At 41.8% G+C, this 20482-nt stretch overlaps 1 protein-coding gene across 2 annotated transcripts; it reads right to left on the reverse strand.

The window, feature by feature from the left end:
* Window positions 1–1484: 1484 nt before the first annotated feature.
* Window positions 1485–19366, reverse strand: trib2 (tribbles pseudokinase 2). Of its 2 annotated transcripts, XM_015005930.2 has the most exons (4): window positions 18821–19366; window positions 7539–8780; window positions 5825–6117; window positions 1485–3910 (listed from the first exon to the last, which is right to left on the reverse strand). In XM_015005930.2, exons 2-4 carry the CDS (start codon window positions 7806–7808, stop codon window positions 3439–3441), a joined length of 1035 nt encoding a protein of 344 aa, XP_014861416.2. In that variant the 5' UTR covers window positions 7809–8780; window positions 18821–19366; the 3' UTR covers window positions 1485–3438. The 2 variants fall into 2 exon arrangements, with proteins under 2 accessions (XP_014861416.2, XP_014861415.2); XM_015005929.2 differs by lacking the exon at window positions 18821–19366 and having other exon boundaries at window positions 7539–8856.
* Window positions 19367–20482: the final 1116 nt, after the last annotated feature.

Raw genomic sequence — 20482 nt, forward strand, 5'->3', positions numbered from 1 at the left:
AAAAAAATAAAAAATAAAAACAAAAAATCAGGACTGAGAGTTGACCCTAAGCATTACTGCTTTGACGAAACACCTTAGAACATTTTTTTGTGGCGTCACTATGCTGTAGGAATGCTTCTGCTTTGAACGGACAGAAAATCTGATTAAAATTTCACAAACTAGATGTACATAGTTCAAAAACAGAGGCTGTAACTAAAGCCAAATATGGTTATCAGATGTCTTGATTCAGGGGCAGCAACATAGTAAGTTAAACAAACTTTCAGAATTGTAAAATATTTTTTTTTTAAAGTATGTATTCTTCCCATCTTGTGCAAAAACTCAATAGATTCCTTTTCAAGACAATTAAATTTTAAAAACACAGGGGAAAGGTAAAGCTCTTTCTCAGGGAAAGATTAAAAGACCAAAGAGATTTGTAATGCTGCTGCTTTGTGACGCAGAGGGCTGCAGGGGTCTGTCATGACGGAGCCACCGGAAAAACATCAGATTGAAGAGCCTTGGCCAGCTATACGTGTGCAATTGTTTAGAAGAAGTGGAGCCGACAGAGCGGCCCCTCACTCATTTGGGATTCTGTCAAGTTCTCCCAACAAGCGATTGCAATCTCATTAAGAAGCAAGAGGTGCTTTTGTTAGGAAAGACTGCCAAGGTGCACTTGAATTTAAATATCTGATAAGGCCAGATTGTCAACTGATCAGAGGAAAACATGGTCTGATCTCTTGTGATTGAATATTTTCTGGGTTTGCCCATAAGAAATACAAGACTCCTAATGTCAGAATTGTGACCTGAGAAGTCAAGTCGTGAGTTTACTATTTGACAAAGTGAAAGCTGCGGTAAAATACACATATTTGCACCTGTGAAACCACTTGAGCTTGCTGTAGTGTAAAAATTTGATTTGTTAGAATGTCCCTTTAGTGGTGAACCCAGAAGCGAGAAAACCACCGTCATCGTTGGATAGCTAGCTAGTGCAGCTAACAACTAGCACCACAAAATTAATCCCACTGGTTTTCTGCTTTGCTAAGACATGCACAGCTCTGGTGTAACAAATCTAACCACGATAAAACAAACCGAACACACCATTTGTAAACATTATGGCAGATGAGAAACTTTTGGAAGACTAAAGCATTTGGGTTCTGTTGTGGTCTGCAAGATGACAAGAACTGAAGACAAAAATATTGCCTTATGTTCCGCTAAGGCAATATTTATGTGAACTATTGCCTTAGAGGCACATTGAAGCTTGTTTTGGGGATGTTAAATTTAAATTTGATAAAGTCCCACAAAAAAGTAAGGAAAAAAAATGTAATATTTTTAGGAGACATGCTTTGAAGCAAGTCTGCTGTTAGAGATAAATCTGTCAAATAGCTCTATAAAGTCCACATCTTAAAACAGACATATTTCAGAAACTGTTGAAAACGTTTTTGTTTTTGCTCGCAAGCAGCCTTCCAGATTAAAAATCGTTTCTGTGTTCCACAAAAAGAACAATAGTCAAATATCATTTCACAATTTATTTACTGAATAAATTTGGACAAAACACCAGAATCTGTTACAATACAATCTGAACATCTGAGGCAGATATCCCACCATGCACAACCCCACCCGCCAAGGAACAAAACAGGAGAAAAAACAAGAAAAGGAAAAAAACTAAACATTAGCACCAAATCAGCACCAACTTAAATAAAAAGGTAGCTCAGTCTACAGAAACAATGAAAGTTATAGCTGTATTTTAAACTGAAAAGCGACTCAATTGAGATTTTTCTTTTTCTTGTTAGAAATAGCTGTTCTTGAAAAGAAAGGAAAACAAACAAACAAACAAAAAAAGCATCCTCCAAACCCCAACCCACCCGTAACCCCTCGCTAGGCAGGCTATAGCATTCATGGAGCACATGCCACTGACTAGGTTAAAAAACACAAATTCAAGTAACATTGAGATACGACGAAACATGTCCACTGCTACCCAATCTGAGCATGATCCTTTCACAGAACCTACACAGGCAGTAGGAAAAAACTAACATGAGGTCATGGAGTGATTATGGAATACCAATACCACTACTGAATATCCCATATCTAGGTTTTTTTTTCCTTTTTTTTTTTAATTTCTCCAAAAGAAATGAGGGAGAGACTGGGTGGTATGGCCTGTTGGGGGCACAGGAATACTGGCATAGATGGTGTTTTGATTTTTTTTTTCTTCTAAACCTTCAGACAGACGCGTTTTCTCTTCACACCTGTCCTGTGTCAAAATATTGCCTACGTCATACATGGAACCAAAAAAAGAAAAAAAAACAAAAAGAATCTCTTGGTAAAGAAATACCCTGCTATGTAGTTTTTAAATATATATTTATATTCATTTATATATATTTTTATAGCTGTTACTATTTAAATAAACGTCATCGCTTCTAAAACTGAAATTTAAATTAAAAAAAAAAGAAAGGAAGCTAATTTCAAGAAGGTGGAAGTGTCCGTTAACCTAACGCACCAAGTGCTTTATGCCATGTTGGGATGATCACACAGAAAATGGATGAAAAAGGGTTTAAGGAAAGATATTAAAGCAGCAGGGAGCAGATTAGAATAGCTTAAGAGACACAAAAAAAAAAGCAATAAATGACGGTGTACAGAAAATGAAAGCATGGTAGGAGCTTAAGAGACGTGACTGAAAGAAAAAAAGGCCACCAAGGAGTTTAGTGACTGTCAGAATTGTCAGCATTGAGATACAAAGACAAAAAAAAAAAACTGAGGTCAGACATTTTTTTTATGTAATGATGACAAAGAGACAAAGATGCTCTGATTCCCAGTAGTCCCAAGTCAGTTGTATCAGCTTAGCAACAGAACGTGGGGTTGCCCTTTCTAACTTTGGGTCTGCGGCGCTGCTCCGTTGCTGGCCGCAGCCAAAAAAAAAAAACAAAAAAAAAAAACAGCTAAATTTGTAAGGAAAAAAAAAATGTGGTGCTGCAGTTTGTTTAGTATGGTTGTCCTTGGTTTACTGTCTTCATATGTCCCTTCATGCACATAATAGTGTCAAAAAAAAATAAAAAATTGGTGAATGCATCAATTTCGTATGAGCACCACATTAAACCAAAACACGTAAGAAAAACAAAACAAACAAACAAAAAAAATAAAATAAAATTGCTACATTGTTTGCAACTTGCATGTCTGGCAGCAACATCCCCAACCGGGGAGAGCGCGTCGCCAGGTGGTGTATAGATGCCATTTGTCATGCCAGGCTCAAGGTTTTCCATGAAGTGGTGGAAAAGGAAAACACGATGGAAACACCTTTATTATGAGTGACAAATTCATCTATTTATCTCTACACTACTGTTCTTTTTTTTTTTTTGTGGGTTTTCTTTTTTTTGGGAGGGAGGGCAGGGAGGCGGAGCTCTGCCGATACCGTGGCAAGCCGACCCCGTGGCGGCGTTCTCCGTTTTGTGCTTCTCCGTCAGTGGTGGCGGTTCAGCTAAAGAGCTCCAGCTCCTCCTCCATGTTCACCTCAGGCACCATTTGCTCCTGCTCCCTCTCCCCTCTGCCGTGCGCCAGGAACCCCCCCAGCACTCCGGAGGAGGCGAACCACGGGTGCTCCAGGATCTCTCGGGAGGTGAGGCGCTCCGCCGGCTCCCGGCGCAGTATGGAGCGGATCAGGCACTTGGCCTTCGGCGTCAGCGTCTCGGGGATGTTGAAGTGGCCCCGGCGGATTTTGCTGAACAGCGAGCCCGGCTCGACGTCGTGGAAAGGGTAGCGCCCCACGAGGATGGTGTAGAGCATGACGCCCAGGCTCCAGACGTCGGCCGCCTTGCCCGAGTAGCTGCCGTTGGCGTTGAGGATCTCCGGGCTGACATAGGCCGGGCAGCCATGTTTGTCTGACAGCGAATCGTCAAGACCAGCAAGGATATAAGAGTCCTCGAGGCTCTCCAGTTTAACAAGGTTTCTAGAACCAAAGGAAGAGGCAAGAAACACACACAATGAGTCTTCGACTTATAAGGGATCAGCAGCTAGAAGGCTAGAAAATAAGCTAAGACACTTTCACACAAAAAAGTATCAATTAGTTTTACATCACACCAACTGAATTAAAAATAAAAGTTAAAAAAGTGGAAACCAAGTAAGGGATAAAAAAAATAAATAAAAGTCTGCAAAAACATTTAACCAGAGCATAATAATATTAATAATCCCATTATTATGCTACACAGCACAGCTTTCAAATACGGATATTTGCTCTGTTTCCCTGAGCCAGACACCCATTCCTCCTCGGTGATATTTAGAAGCATGCTTAATTGAATTGCTCCTTGCTCATTTTGGGAACAGGAATAATTATTACCGCGCTTTCAAAAGGCTTAAATGCACAATAAGAGAGATTAAAACCACATTATTCATTGGAACATATTCGAGCTTAATCACACGTGGAGCCCGGAGCGAGGCAGCGCTGCCCCTCACCCAACCTGTGGTTTCAGACGGCACGCCGTTCGGCTGAACTGAAGCTGCGGCGTGTCTCATTTGCCTCCGACAAAAACTGTTTTTGTGGGCAACATTCTTAGTCAGGGTTTGTGTGGAAATTAAGTCTCATGGTGGCAGGCTCTACTCAAACTTACATCATCTTACAACTTGTGTTTAGGCCCGTCGCAATAAATCAATTAATTGCATCACAAATTAAAACAAACTTAATATTTTCCATTTGCAAGATTGATCGTTTTTGCTTTTCTCTCTACCTACCAAAGCAGTCGGGTGCTTTGGTCTCAACTAGCCCCTTTATTTCTTTGAAATGTGTGTGAGTACTGATTTCAAATGTTCATCATTGAAAATGCATTCTTGCATTATTGTGCCGTTACCATTATACTACTCAAATGGTTTCAAAACAACAATATCATCGTTTATTGCAATAACTTCAGGGACAATTTATTGCTCAGTAAGGTTTGATAGCGTGTCATAGCTACTTGTGTTTACTGTGTGGAGCGCATATATATTTATATATATATATATATATATATATATATATATATATATATATATATATATATATATATATATATATATATACATACACATACACACATCTATCTCAGAGAGATGGCTTGTAAAAACCACTTGCCACCAACCTCTTTAAATGGGATGCATGCCTCCGTCCTGGACCACCGGAGGTCACTGGACCTGCACTAAGTATGTGAAGCAGCTCAACTTCTAGTTTCCACAGTACGTGCCAAATAAATGACACCCCACACTCAGACGGCAACAAGCAGAGCTGCCAAAAAGCAATAACCTAAAAGCCGAGGAAGTGAGAAGCATCAACTTGGGAGTTGTCATTTGTACTTCCATTTATTAGAAAAAACATGAAAAGATTAAAGTAAGTCTTGCTCTGGGGTTGCAGTTGCAACAGATGCCACGTTTTGCAGTTAGTGACTGCTGCCAGCAGGTGTCAGGCTCTGTACTCCAAGTGTGAGTGTCAGGTTCAGCTTATCCTACAGTAGTCTGGAGACTCGTTCGATTGATCTGCCATCCAAAATGCTCGTCCCGGCAGCTTATCGGACCGTGCTGTTCCATCCAGCGCTGGTGCTGGCCTTCCAGTTTGGCTAATGATTGCCCGCTCACTCACTCGCTTGCATGCATTTCATCTATTTATACACAGTGCGTGAGACATTTCCACCAATAAAAACCACACACACAGAAAGAACTGGGGCAGATGTGTTCAGGAGAACCATGCCACTCTTGTTCTGACTCAGCTTTCACCGACCGCTGGTTGAGCCAAGATGTGACATAACACTGTATTCTCAGCATGTGAAGCAGACAGAGAGCGAGAGAGAGAGAGAGAGAAGTCGCGGCGCTTACATGGCCGAGGTCTGCCGAGGCTTACCTGTCCTCGTTCTTGAAGACGAACTTCCTCAGCTTGAGGTCACGGAGGACCAGTCCGTTGTCATGGCAATGTGCCACGGCCGAGGCTATCTGATAGAAGAGCCGGGCGGCCTCGTCTTCCCGCAGCTTCTTGCAGGTGCGGACGAAGGAGTGCATGTCGCCGTGGCTCCTGTCGAAGAAAACGTAGGCTCGCGTCTCGCCGAGCAAAATCTCCAGGATCTGGTTGATGTGCTCATGCTGGCCCAGGGCGAAGTAGGCCGCCAGCGACTCCTGGTACCGGCCGATGTCGAAAACCTGCAAACGCGACAGGAAAGTTTGTTTTTGTCAGAAGAGATTCGTTCTAACTTAAAAAAAAACAGCAAAAAGGGGGGGTGGAGGATCTAACTTGCTTCGTTTTCTTTTTGCTAAAAGTAAGGGCTGAACAAAGCATCACAATAGTGCACAGTATTATCCTGCAGCCTGAGGTTGCAGTGTCTTGTTTGTTTCCATAGCAACCCCCAATTGACTTTCAGCACAACCAGTTCAGGTGAGAAGGCTGCTCTGCTCGCAACTCAATACAAAACGCACCCCGCGGGTCTTACGACGGTACCCGGCCTTCGAGTTCGACAAAAAAAAAAATCAAAATAAAACAAAAACCCAATCAATCCTGGAAGTGAGGGGGGGCGGGGGGGATTGATTGCTGCCGTATCGATGTCGGCACCAAGCAGAGCAGGACAAACAGCTGTTACCTCATAACCAGTGCCAAAGGTCACTCATTTCTCATGGCAGAGAAAACATTATCACAAGTCAGAAGGGGCAGGTTGCTGTATGCGTCATGCTTTATGGGTCCAAGGGTGGACGTCGCCATTGTTTCTATTAATCATCCCAGACGAGGACGGCTCAGGAGATAAATGCTGCACAGGGACAAGAGCTGCTGTAATATGTAATCAGTAATATGCAACAGTCGATATGTGCCGTAAATGAGCTGAGGAACTGTGTAATTTTAGTCACTCAGGGGGGAGAAGGAGAGAGGGGGGTCACCGGATGGAGGAAACAGTGGTCAGGGAACAAAAAGTTCATTAAACCTGCAAAAAGAGATGCAGAGATCAGGAAAACTTGTCCGGCTCCATTTTTTGTGTGTCGATTGATTGGTGCATCTCTGCCTTCAAGGGCGGTATATTCCTCCAAACTCATCAGCTCATTAAACATTCAGTTCCCCTGAGAATTTTGTGCAGCACATGGCAACACTCGCATGCCAAACATCCATTCGGAGGTATACTGATTACAGCATTGTGCTGTGAAAGGGAGAAGCCACGGGTAAGCCAGAATGGCACTAACAGGAGTGTGTGTGTGTGTGTATGTGTGTGTACGTGGTTACTCACTCCTTTGTCAACGTTACATCATGCAATCCAAACCACACAGCTCACTCCATTCACTTTTTCCACCAGGCTGGGCTGCCAGCTCTCTATTTACAACGCAAGCAATAATTTAAAAAAAAAAAAAAAAAAAGTTGAGGTGGCAGGATTTGATGCAACATGCATCCTGCAACAATAAACCCCCCGACAAATCAGCTTTTTTTTTGGTGCTCGATAATCTCAGCACCGGAAGCAATTGCAATGTTTAACAGACGACTTTTTGAATGAAGTGCGTAGAAAAAAAAATGTAGGTCGATTTTTTTTTTTTTTTTTTGGGAAGGGTGGGGAGGGTGGGTGTACGTGAAGATCTGTGCTGCTCACCTTACATATGAGCTCGTCGCCGCTGTGCAGGTGGGCGGCTCTGAAAACGTGGTCTCCCTCCAGCGGCTCCAACAAAAGGTAGTCCCCGATGCGGGAGATGCAGTGCGAGGAGTCCGGGGTCTCCGGCGGGCTGGGGGAACCGAGGTTCGGGCTGAAACTCTGGTTCGACTCTGTAGTCCTTAGGCAAGACAATTCATCAAAATCGTGCGATTTGTGTCGCGATCTCCCATAACGTGAAATGCTGATTGGATTTGACCTCTGTATGTTCATGAGGAATAAGTGCGAAATCTCCACACACGCACACAAAAAAATTATTAAGTTTTCTCCTTGTTCTCCTCTTCCTCGGCTAGGGCACCTCTAGCTCGCACGATACTTTAAAATATGTCACGTATATATGTATGGATAATAAAAAAAAAAAATCCAAAAATAATGTGAATTTAAAGTACCGTGCTTTGGTTTTGTGTCAACAGGCGAGAAACTATACTCAAAAAGGGTTTAATTTGTCCACAGCTCATCTGCTCCCCTTTGTTATACATTCATGGAATGAAGTCCGTGTTAAATACCTGACTGTAAGGCCAAAGCTCTCTGAAAGCCGTCAACAACGAGGTGCAGTTTCATTAACGTGGATGCAAGACAAAAAGCTGCAACAAAGGCTACCAAAAGTTAGCTTTTAAAAATGAATGAAGGCTGCTAAGTCAACGGTCCGCTAGCTTATCTCGCCGGTGAAATGCTGAGACGTTTCGTAAAACGGAAACAATATATTTTTACGCGGCTTGCAGTCGCATTTAAGGAATGCACAAGCCAAACAAATTAAGCAAGTTTCTGAGCTAATAATAGCTGCTGAAATTCGTCAGGGTTTTGCTAGCAGGTGCAGAGCTAACTAGTTAGCTTGATGGGCTAACGAGTACCAGGTCAGTGCACGGCCTTGTTCCCCGGGATCACATCCATGCACGGTGATTGTCATAAGGAGAGAGCCCCATCCGGAGAGACTGCTGAAGCTCTTTGTGTTGCTCGGTTCGGCGCTCTCTAGCCTCCGCTTGAACTTATCCAGTAGAAGAAATGTGCCGCCTGTCGCCTGTGAATGCCGCTGCAAAGCTTGTGGAAGGAAGGAAGGGACGGCCGACTTTCCCAGGCCAATCCCTTGATTCAGCAGGACATCCTCTCTCCCGTGGTACTGCTGTGCTTCTTACGTGGCCGGGAATCTAGTTCATTCAGTGCAGAGCGAAGCTGCACACACTGCGCCTGTACACACAGAGAAAGAGAGAGAGAGCTGCGTTCCTGCCCAGCGCGAAGGAGGGGGGGGGGAAGTTTGTGTATATGTGAGTGCACGCGCGCGTACACTCACATATACACAAGCTAGCTAACCCGCCTCCAACGTCACGCTCACACTGAAATCCTATTGGCTTTCAGCCTGCAGTGAGGTCATGTGGGAGCCGTGTACCGTGGCTACACCCCCAGGAATCTAAATGCAGTGTTGGTGGAACAGAGTATAGCTACTGTACATGCTGCGTTACAAATGTGTTTCCCCTGAAATGTCACTCAAGCAGAAGTGGGGAGGGAAACCTCCCCTTCCTCAGAACAGCACCACACACACCATGGCTTTGTACTTTTACCAGAGAAAAATAAAGAATATTTATCCGGTTGTATGTAATTCATAGAAGAAAAAAAATATATTGTGAAGTGAAATTGGATGTCAGTTTCTCATGATCCAAATGATTCCTATAATCCACCTGGATAAGTATTCTTACATGTCAAAAGTATCCCACAGAGCAAAACATTAAAACACATGGAAATATAATTTTTAACTGTATTTTAAATATAGGATTATTTTTTAAAAAATGGATACATATTTTGTTGGCTGCTTTATCAATGACATTTCAGCAGACAATGAACAGGGGTAAATAATTCAATAAATATGATATTTTTTATGTATTTACATAGAACTAATTAATTGCGTACAGACTATATCTATTTTAAGTGTTTTTGTTTTTTTTCTTTTTGTTTTAGTTTGAGAAACTACAACAGACGGCAAAATCCATCTGGTGCCTGTCTGGTGCTTACAGATGGATGGATGTTTCCCCAAACATGATGCTGACCCTTTGTTTACCCTCAAAATAAAAATCCTTGATCTGTAATGCAGCCATGCTGTGGACTGAAAGATCACTCACAAACATAATTTTTCCTAAGACAGCATTAAACATCTGGCAAAGAACAGAATATTGGAGGTTTATGATTCCCCGGCTTGTTCATCCTAGATTACCACAAGGTATGACAGAAGGGTTGTGCAATTCTGCGTAGGAATCCAGGGCGGCCAGAGGAATGACTGCAGCTGGACCCTGAGACACTGACAGAAGTGTTTGATTTAACCCGTATTCGTCTGCTTGCACTCATGCACTGGTCTCTGCCTTCATCTCTCTCTCTCTCTCTGCCCAGATAAACCCCCGCAGCATGGAAATGCATAATTTTTCTCTCTCTCTTTTTTTTTTTTTACATAGAAGCCTCTCATCTCAAAACAGTGGCTCACAGTTGCTGAATGTGGCTGCACCCACAAGCTCTTCAAGTGTATGTGCATGCATGTTCTGAGATACAATGTCAGTGAGCCACCCACTTTGTTCTTTGTTACAATGCTGGAACAACTCTCTTTACTTTTACAGTAGCTTCACTCTCACTTCACAAATTCTGCAGAGAAGGAGAATGGATGGGAACGCGGTTCTCAGCCGTGGAAATTTTACAGTCTAGCACGGAATGAGCTGGATCCTCATTTAGCACGGTGCGTGTCTGTCCGATGCCGCTGAACATCTGCATTTGGCCATGGCTACGACCCAAAATAAGGATTCTGCTAAGCCTAAACGGCAGCTGTGTGCGATTTGAAAATAATAATCCCTAAAGGTTCCCTCTTGTGCTCATTCTGTGATTCTCTGGTTGTGACAAAGACCAGCACTACAGAATATCCATCGAGGCTCATCAAATCTCTAGACACACCAAAACACTGCCTGTTAAACTCTGTGTGCCACTGGAACAGGATTCCTCTTCAAAGAAAGGTCAACTTGGACGGGTAGTCTCCACGATTCCCTCGTCCGTGTTACTCAGAAATTGTAGGAAAACTGCCCAGAGGTCAATATCTGTTTTGTTTCCAAGTACAGCTTCATCTTGCCGTTTGCAATCAACAACAACAACAAAAAAAACTCAGATGAGAGTCAGTTGACTCCAATTTTACATTCAGCCAGTGGCCAATTTCCCCCCGCTGTTACATAGCAACGCAGCTTTCCCGCCCTCCCTGATATCAGCCAGAATCATTTAGTGCTGTCACAGCCAATCCCTTTAGGTAACTTCCAACGAGAAAAAGTAAGTCGTACGAGAGAAATCAGGATGTAGAGGCGGATGGGAAAAACATTCAGTGAGAGGATACAGTGTGTGAAAAGGCAGTTGGGCAAAAGATAGAAGAAAAAAAGAGGTAAAGACGAAACCAGAGAATAATAAAGAAAGACTTTTGTGGAAAATGAGGAACAATGAGAGCAATGTTTGCAGGAGGGGATAAAAGAGAAAGCTGCGGAACAATGATGAAACCAAACATCTTTGTTGAAGTGAACGGCTTTAGACCAAACCCTGGAACAAGGCAAACAAAGCGCACAGCATTCAACGACCGCACGAGCGATCACGTCGAAAAACATCAGAGGTTTTTGGCATTTGTTCGCTTCAGAATTCCCAAAGAAGTGTCGATATACTTGTTGCTCAACAGTTGCTGTAAGAGAAAAGTTGGGTTGCTCGCAGCTGCGAGGCTTACTCAATGCGCCGCTAATGAAAGCGTTCTCGCTAATCACCGAACACATTCCATGACTCTTTGTAATGCGACACATTTAGTCTGTTAACGGTTGTTCAGGTGAGGAGCGATAAAACATCCCGCATTTTATGAAACACCAAAGGAAAAACACTTAGATGCTCATTCCAGCTCATCTCAGATAAGACTGCGCAAAAGAGGCTTCCGGACCTCGTAAAAGTGTTCCTGCTGCTACTTTGACCTTTTCGTGTTGTGTCATGTTATACCCACAAACAAAGTTTTTTTTTTTTATTATTATTTTCGTTTGTTTTATGTGAAAAAAAACACACACAAAGTGATGGATAATTGTTAAGGGAAAGGAAAAGGACACATTGTTTCAAAAATGTATTTACCACATTTTCTCTGCTACCCCTAAATAAAGTCCAGTCTAACTCATTGCCTTTAGAAGTTGCATCAATTTTAAAAGTATAATTGTGTTCATGGCTCTATAGTTTAAGGTCATATGCATTTAGCTGTTCTATAAAAGACTTAGAGGTTGGTGTAAGAGAAAGTGAGAGAGCAAACAACAAATAAAATAAAATAAAGTTATTGACAAATAAAACCAGGCTCAACTAAATCTTCACGTAAACATGGTAGTGGGACCATCATGCTGTGCTTGTGTTATTTTATGTAGGAACAGAGAAGCTGGTTAGAACTGATGACAAGATAGACGGTGCCAAATAGAGGACAAACATTTTAAAGGCCGCCAAAGACTTGAGACCGAGATGGAAGTTCACATTCAAGCAAGACAGCGAAGCTAAATGTTCAGTCAGAAACTACAGCAGATGAGTCCAGATCCAAGGATATTCATGGGTAAAGGTCCAGTTGAACTTCTGATGTAAAACAAGCTGAAAATCCACAACAGTTTCCTGAAAACAACCTGCCTAACTGGACTGAGGAACCTGCCCTTCTTTTGCTGAGGAACGGGCAAAACATTTTAAGATATTTCGCAAAGACATTTGCCAAAGGAATGTATAATCCTTCAAACCCGGTGAAGACATACCCCAAAAGACTCGCGGCTGTAAAACATATCCTGTCAGCAGCAACAGTAAAACCCAAGGGGACCCTTGAGTGGGTTAAACAAACAATGCCACTTCCACTGACCTTCGCTTAACCCGCCAACCTCATTCAAAACAGTAAATCTGCTGCCCTCATCAGACAAAGTGAAATAAATATGTCCTGTTGTGATAAATTCAGGATGTGCATGCGCCCGCGAAGCAGCTCACAGCGGCTACACATTTCCATACTCCTCCCGGAGGCTTGCAGGAAGTGTTAGCGGCTTGTTTGTGTGTGAGGTCATGAAGGCTTCAGCTTGGAGAGGAAGGATCTTGGCTCGAGTTGGAGACGGCATTGGCGTCACTGGTTTGGATCGCTCGCTCGGTGAAGTCAGACAGCTGAGTGAGGGATTGTGGCAGCCCCGTCACCGGACAGGGTGACTCACTCGCTCAGAAGCAGAGAGGTTAATAATAGTCGTGTATTATGGCTATTGAAGTGAAATCACACAACATTAGCCGCTCTGCAGACGGCCTACAGCAAAGAAAAGCTGCGTTGGATTGTCTTTTTCTTTGTTTCCTTCGCGAGATGAGTCTGTAAGGATCAGATCCGATAGTGGGACTGGGTGTTGAACTTTTAAACACGTCACTAGCAAGCTGAGGGATCTTAAAAGTACAAGAAAAGATCAACAGTAGTCACTAAAGCGCTGCAGCTACTTTGTAGCATTACAATCTCTGCAACTGTACCGTATTTTCCGCACTATAAGGCGCACCGGATTATAAGGCGCACCTTCAATGAATGGCCTATTTTAGGACTTTCTTCATACATTAGGCGCACCGCATTATAAGGCGCATAGACGCTTCATACTCTATTATTACACATCCACATTAATAAAGAAATGGTCCCCGAGTACTTTATATAGTAGGCTGGCCCAGCCGTTGTTTCACTCACGGTGTTGGTGTTGCGATATTATGCCCAACTGCTTTCTGGGTAACACAGACCAACCGACACGCTGCCGCTGCAGTCTCTGTCTCTCTTCCCCTGCCCCTCCCCCCCTTTAAATGTATTATCAAACTTTATTAACAAACCAGTGTTCTGACAACTATCCCAGCATGCACCGCGCACTACTTCTTCTACGGGGGAAAAAGAAGTTGGCGGCTGCTTACTGTAGTGGACCAACTACGTAAGCAGCCTACTGCATGTCTGTGTAAACATGACGTCTTTCATTTCGATCTGAGTTAATTAGCGTAGCATTTCTGCCGGATTTTCACAACATATCAGCCACGACAATGGACAGGGGAACCAACAAGTTCATGTCATCTTTTTTGGACGACATCAAGGTGTTTGAGCCACTGGATGCCTCCAACATTGTGCGCGTCACAGCTAAAAGCTACCGATAGATGAGGAAAACAGCAGATCCTCACACCCTCAGCATAAATATAGCTGTGGACAAGATCACTGATGCCTATTGTTCTTGCAAGGCTGGGTAAGTCGGCATTCATGGTTTTGATGGTCCACAATGTACATTAGCATATGTTTACTACTGTAGCTTGTGTTTGTGAGACGGTCACGCACGTGGTAGCTGCACTGTGACCTAAAATGGGCATTAGCCAATGAAACGCGGCCCCTGTGGTAAGGTCCGTTGCTGGACCTGTTGTGGCTCAATATTGGTCCATATATAAGGCGCACCGGATTATAAGGCGCACTGTCGGCTTTTGAGGAAATTGAAGGTTTTTAGGTGCGTCTTATAGTGCGGAAAATACGGTAATTACAGAATCTTTAATGGTTACAATGTAATATCCTACAGTCACAGCTTTTAACCATGTATCTTAAATGCTGCTTTAGACACCAAACTTCAGTCACGGTTCAATAAATAATTTAAGCATTTAAAAATGCAGTCACTGCCTTTAACATATGTGTGGCAAAGATTTCCCACCTAATGCATATCTGCAGCTGAAGTTTTTTTTTTTTTTGTTTTTAGCATATTTCCATGTCCTTTTTCCCCCAGAATTTTTCAAATTAGAAATGGATTTTTCTGACTTTTAATGTGTTTGTGTAAATTGATTTAGCCCCTGATTCAAACAGCAGTAAAACTTCTGGGTTTGGATTTGGCAAAAAGTGTGATTTCAAACAGAATGTATCTACATTTCATCAATCTTAGATCTGGCAGCACACTTTTGATTAAGAAAAAAAAAAAAAAGGACTTCATTCTCTGGTCTACCAAAGAAATGCAGCGCTATGCTGTGAGAGGAAGAGTGGCCTGATGTTAACCACATGTTCTCCCCAGCTTTTATGGCAGTGTTTCCAGTTTATGCTGATGTTTCTGCAAACCTTTTCGGCCTGGAAGTAATCTTTTTGGATTATTTTGTCACCACATAGATGCTCAATCTGCAAATATGTGGTGGAAAAGTACAAATACACATTAAGGGATTCGGTTTTAGCAGAGGTGTTGGGAGTGCAGACAATGAATTCTGTGTTCGGTTAAATTGGGCCATTGATAAAAAAAAGCATGAGTGAACAAAACTTAAGCTAAATACAACACATTTTTTTGACATAGTAAATAACAATAACATTCACAGTTTCCTTATTGGATTAACAAAGTGTTTCTAAATTGATATAAATTGAATTGAAATGCAATTCCATGTTTTTTTTGTTTGTTTGTTTTTAACAATATTACAATGCCACTTTTTTTAAAACCTCTAACAATCAGCATAAATGAATTTATCTGAAGAAAACTCCCTGCTTCAACGCAGAAACATACAAGACAAACAACCCAGAGACCCAGAGGAAGACCCAGAACTCCCTAGAGTGCTTGTGTCAAACTCAAGGCCCCCTGTAGATCTTTATGTGGCCCTCTACACAACATCAATACGTTGCTCCAGTTCTTCCACAAATATTCAAAATTCACACAAAATCAACAAATCTCCACATTTTTTTCTTTTTTCTGATTTTACCGAACATTTTCTCAAAATGGGTCAAAAACATAGATTTTGTCACTGACTGCTGCCTCGGCCTTATTGGATGTCAAGTCGTAGTTCCCAATTGATACGGCAATCAATAAAAACCACATTTAGCCTCATACATTCTTTTATATTACAGAGGAAATTTAAAAATTCTTTACAAACACTTCTAAATTGCCACCACAAAAATCTGTTATTTTGTATGTGAATATGTGAAATGACACCTCAAACCCATTGAGCATCATGAAGAATCTGTGATACTGTTGATCTGTTTCTCCTCCCAAGCTTGTAAAACATTCTAGGAAAGAATAACCTCTGTCGTACTGGGAAAGAGTGGGCTGGTGGGTTTTCATAATGGAATAAATCAAGTCAAAATAAAGTTAGGATTATTCACACTATGAGCTGAATTTTTTTTTTTTTCTTTTTTCATGCCTTTACAAGAGATGTAATCCCTTTTGCGGGGTAGAATAAAGCAGTGACATTAAGAAGCAGTTAATAAAGCAAAAACTAGATTTTTAACAGCTGGATAAGTATACAGTCTCAGGCCACAGAGAGCCCCAGAGGCTCCAAACCAAATGTGTGGCAAATAGTTTGTGGCGTTGTGGATAATTGCAAGAATTACAGCAGATAAATAGATCTATCTGCTCATCAATTTGGGGATTGAAGGTCATTTCCAAGCAGTCCATCACTTCCACAGAAAGAGATTATTTTTTTTAAATGTGGAAAATGTTTGCGATAGTTGCCAGACTTTTAAAGAATGGACATACCAGCATGTTCACTCTAAGGTCAGACCATGAGAGGCTCTTAGATGAAGTTCTTGTGGTTTATGCTGAAGTTATAAAAACATGTTCCACAGATGTTATAACTGTGACAACTGAATGAGTACAGAACGTCTTTTCTGGGGAAAAGCACAAAATAACAAAAAAAAAAAAAAAAAAAAAAAAAAAAACTGAACAAACTTTAGGACTGGTGAAGCAATCTGAGTGCAAAGATGTGGCTAAAGTAGAGACGCAAATCAGAGCGCTCCGGTAATGCAGGGTTATTGAGGAATGTTACTTTGATCTTTTATGCTCTGGTTGTTACTGGGCACATTTAAGTTAATAACTCGACACAGACAAATTATGTCGGTGCTCGCTGACGAACGGAGCTCCAAAAGTAGAAGCGTTCATTCTTCTTTAAACATCGTCTGCCTTTCTACACGCTTTTTGCCCAGTTTTCTCACTGAATGTGCCAATCTCAGTCGGATTAAACGGCAAGCCTCTGCGAACGTTAATTTTTCAGGTTTTGCTTCAGCTTTTTAGTTGGGTTTAGACTTAAACTTTGACTAGACCATTCTAACACACGGATGTGCTTACAATGGTCATTACTGCTATTACTATTATTATTATTATTATTACCCGTGGACTTTCTCATCTTGTTATAAGTGAGTTTGTAGCCATTTCATTTGACACTTATAGCACAGTATATTGAACATGCACATGAATATTACAACATGGTTTGAATTACAATTCTTTTGATGATTATTGAGTCGGTAAGTCATATATTTTATTAAATTGAGGTAGGATTTAAGTGTCTCTAAGTGTTCACTTCTTCTTACTCCTTTTCAAACAGAAAATTAGTGGCAAGCAAATGATTTTGTCCTTAGTTAGGTGCACATGTTTCCTATTTTGTTGCTTTTAAAAACATGTTTGAACATATATATATATTTTTTTTTTAAAAAGCACAAGACATTTTTAGAAATATTTAAATATGCATGCTGTAGATTTACATTGAATGTCTTTTCATTATACTTCACCAGAGAGCTAATACTTATTTAATCTTATACCACCCTTTTAGCATGTAATGCACTGCCAACACATTCGCGCCATTCTGTGTTACACACCTCTTATTAGAGGCAACACACAAGACGAACGAAACGATTTTCATCTCCAGGCTGTTTCAGCAGAAACAAAAAGCATGAATGAAGCAGAAAGGCTGTAACTGAAAGACTTTCGCAGATGAAATACGGCGTCTGTGCAGGTGGCTCTTGTGCCTAATGCCTCTGCTTTTCTTTCACATTCGTTCCCGTTACGGACAGTCACTCGAAAACGGGTCTGTTCAGCGCCTTCGCTATACCTCCATGACGAGAGACGACAAGACGAGGACATGCTGTCCCGGTCTGGCCTCCGCGCGAGAACGCACACGTAAGTTCAAACACACTCTCGTACATCACTGCAATTCGTGCAACATTCAAGCTGCTGCCATGGCAACCCGTCTCTGTCTTCCAGAGAATATCACACAGGACCCCACGAGCAATAAACACAAACACGCGCGTGCACGCGCAGTAAATTACACTTAAGGCACCCCCACGCTCTAATCTCCAGGGAAAAGAACACTTTGTGCCAAAAAGGTACATTTCATGCCTCCTTAGAAAGAAAAAAAAATTCACTTCACTATTACAAAGCCACGCATCACGGTGCAGTCACGCGACTCGATCCCTGCATGATTATTGCCGGATTACTGCCACTTCAATCTTCTGAAGTGAATTACAGCTTCTTTATGCCATCCTCATTTCATACATTTTTTACCCTATGTTTTCGCCCGATTGGATGGAGCAAATGTTAAACCGTGAAACATAAAAGCGAAACCTGTAGAAATGAAATCCTTGTAAAAAAAAAAAAAAAAAAAAAAAAAAAAAAAAAAAAAGGAGGCTCTTCTTGTTCATTAACTAACAATAATGGCAGCGGTACACTCAGCTGAGCTAACGCCACTGTACAGAACAATCGGCCCTGCTGCACAGCAGACGCAAACTCGAAGCGAAGTCTGTGACCGAGGCAGAGAAGTGAAGATAAAGTTGACAAAACGCCCTCTGAGCCCTTCTTTTGGTTCAACATCCTGTCGGTCTGAGAATAATTTCAATATGACGTGGCATGGCGATGAAGGCTAAGAAACGAGGTTTTACTCTAACAGTGGTTAGCAATGAAAAATCGAGCCGGAGTTCGACCTTTATGATTGTAGTGTGGTGCATTGTAATCCACAACGCAAAAATAAATAAAACCAGTCGAGCTAAATTGACATTTTGGGGGTGTTCTCGAGTTGCTTTTTGACATTTAGTCTCGTGTTTCTTGCTATGTTGACGCTTACTCAAGTTTTATTTGATTATTTACTTGTCTCACGTTCTTCTTGACTTTAGTTTCCACGGAGTTTCAGCCCCACCTCCAGCCATTTTACACTGCTGCAACACATTCAGTTAATTGGACTCCCTCGTTTATTGTTCCAATAACCAGGATTTGTACCCTTTGTTCGCTTCAACTGTTTGCTTTAAAAAAAAAAAGTGGCCTTCTTTCGGTTCTCTCTCCACTTCCTTGTCAGGCCTTAAAAAAAATGGCTGCTCAGATAACCCTAACTTCGACCTTTCACCAGACCGACAGTCTGCTTTCAGTTAGTTCACCAGCGTGTCATGTTTTTTTTTTTTTTTTTTTACAAGAGGTTGTAAATGGGTGTTTTAGAAGGAGCAATTGTGTGTATCATACCTTTGAGATATCATCTATTACTCTATCTTTCATGGTTTTTCTTCCTCAGAGAGCAGCCCCTCGAGTGCCACACCTCCCCAAGTAGAGCACAGATCAAGAGATAGGAGCCGAGGATGGGAACAGCTCATCAGACGGTTTCTCAGCGCGTCGCTTTTTTTTTTTTTTTCCTGCTGACTGGAGCTATGTTTTCGTGCTGACCTCACAGGTGTGTGCCTGATTGTGTGTTTACTGCTGCGTACAGCCAAATACAAGCAACCCCTTTGGATTTCTGAAAGTAATCACCTGTCCGATTGCCTTGTCCAAGAGACGGGGCGCGTTCACGCGACGACCGAAAAACACAACGCAAAGATGTGTTCCCCATCCCGCTGAGATGAACGTTCTATTTTCCCCCTCACATCTCGTTATGCTTCCTGTGCGCACGCTCTCCAAAAAAAAAAAAAAAAAAAAAAAAAGGAATCACACGCACGTGCAGATGCAAATAACACAAGCGTGATGCAATTATTGCAGCCTTGGCAAATTCTATCCACTTCCTGCTGGGATGTGACCTGCAAAGGAGCGCCTCCTAACACGAATAGGAACGATCTCGACAATGCAAGCTGTTACTTCTCTTAGTCTCTTGAAAATATAGAATAAAATATATATTTTTAATGGGAACTTAGACATGGCAGAGTGAAAGAATCAAAGAAGCTCTCCTTCACAGTGTACTCGTGGTACTCAGCTCATCAAATTTTAACAAGGTTTTAAAAAGGTTTTTTTTTAGAGTCATTCTGCTGTTTTTCCAAAGTTTTCAGGTTTTTTTTTTTTTATGAGATGCCAGAGGAAGTCCCAGCCTTTCTCTCCAGCTGCACCAAGAATGGATGCTGTGCTGCTCTTCTTCTATAAATACCACTTGTGAGTATAAATAGAATCCACAATTAGCAAATCCCCAATGCCAGAATATGGCGACAGGGCCGGCCCTATCCATGTTGGCACCTTGGGCGACGTTTTACTCGGCACCCCCTCTCCCCTCCATAATTCCACCAGTTTACGTACACATACAGGCATTGCAACCAAAAAAATAAGTAAGGTAAAGTTAGTTATAAACTGGGTGTATATACTTGATTTAATGTGGTCTGCTTCAGTTTGAACCTGGTTACCTTGAAATATTTTTCTTTCTGTACCTGTGCAACAATCACAAAACTTTTGGTTCAACTTTACCCTTCAAAATAAAGGTCACAGGCTACAACAACTGCAATGAATAATTTGCTACATTCGCAGCAATACGGATGACTGTTGATTTTCTGTTTGAATTAGATTACGTGTACATCTTGTTTTGAATTTTGCATAAATACATAGGGAAGCTGCTGTGATTTTGCAAAAGGTTATTGAGAAATCAACCACAACCCTTGTCTGTCCACCTCCAAACTTCAGTGTGGATTTTCTGCACCAAAAACTTACGATAATTTCTGATTTATTTTTAATTGGATGCCAATTTGAAAAAAAAAAAAAATCGTCAAACCTCTGGGTGTCATTTTAAAGCTAAGTCGCTTTTGGAAAAGTAACAAGAGGGCCCAAGAGCAACACTTCTTCTTGGCAATAATAACCGATAAAAGACATCACAGCAGGAGCTACGACTCCAAGAGGTACGCTGCTGCTGCACCGCTGCTGCTGCACCGCTACTGC

This window comes from Poecilia mexicana, unplaced genomic scaffold, assembly GCF_051168715.1.
Source record: "Poecilia mexicana isolate PSO_F unplaced genomic scaffold, ASM5116871v1 scaffold_21, whole genome shotgun sequence".
Taxonomy (NCBI): Eukaryota; Metazoa; Chordata; class Actinopteri; order Cyprinodontiformes; family Poeciliidae; genus Poecilia; species Poecilia mexicana.

Bases quoted from the DNA above. Each gene is read 5' to 3' on its own strand.
- trib2 (XM_015005930.2), bottom strand. From the start codon at position 7,808: ATGAACATACAGAGGTCAAATCCAATCAGCATTTCACGTTATGGGAGA. The intron at 6,118-7,538 runs GTGAGCAGCACA...TCGCGTTTGCAG, and splicing joins GCGACGAGCTCATATGTAAG to GTTTTCGACATCGGCCGGTA. The intron at 3,911-5,824 runs GTAAGCCTCGGC...CTTTGGTTCTAG, and splicing joins GTCTTCAAGAACGAGGACAG to AAACCTTGTTAAACTGGAGA.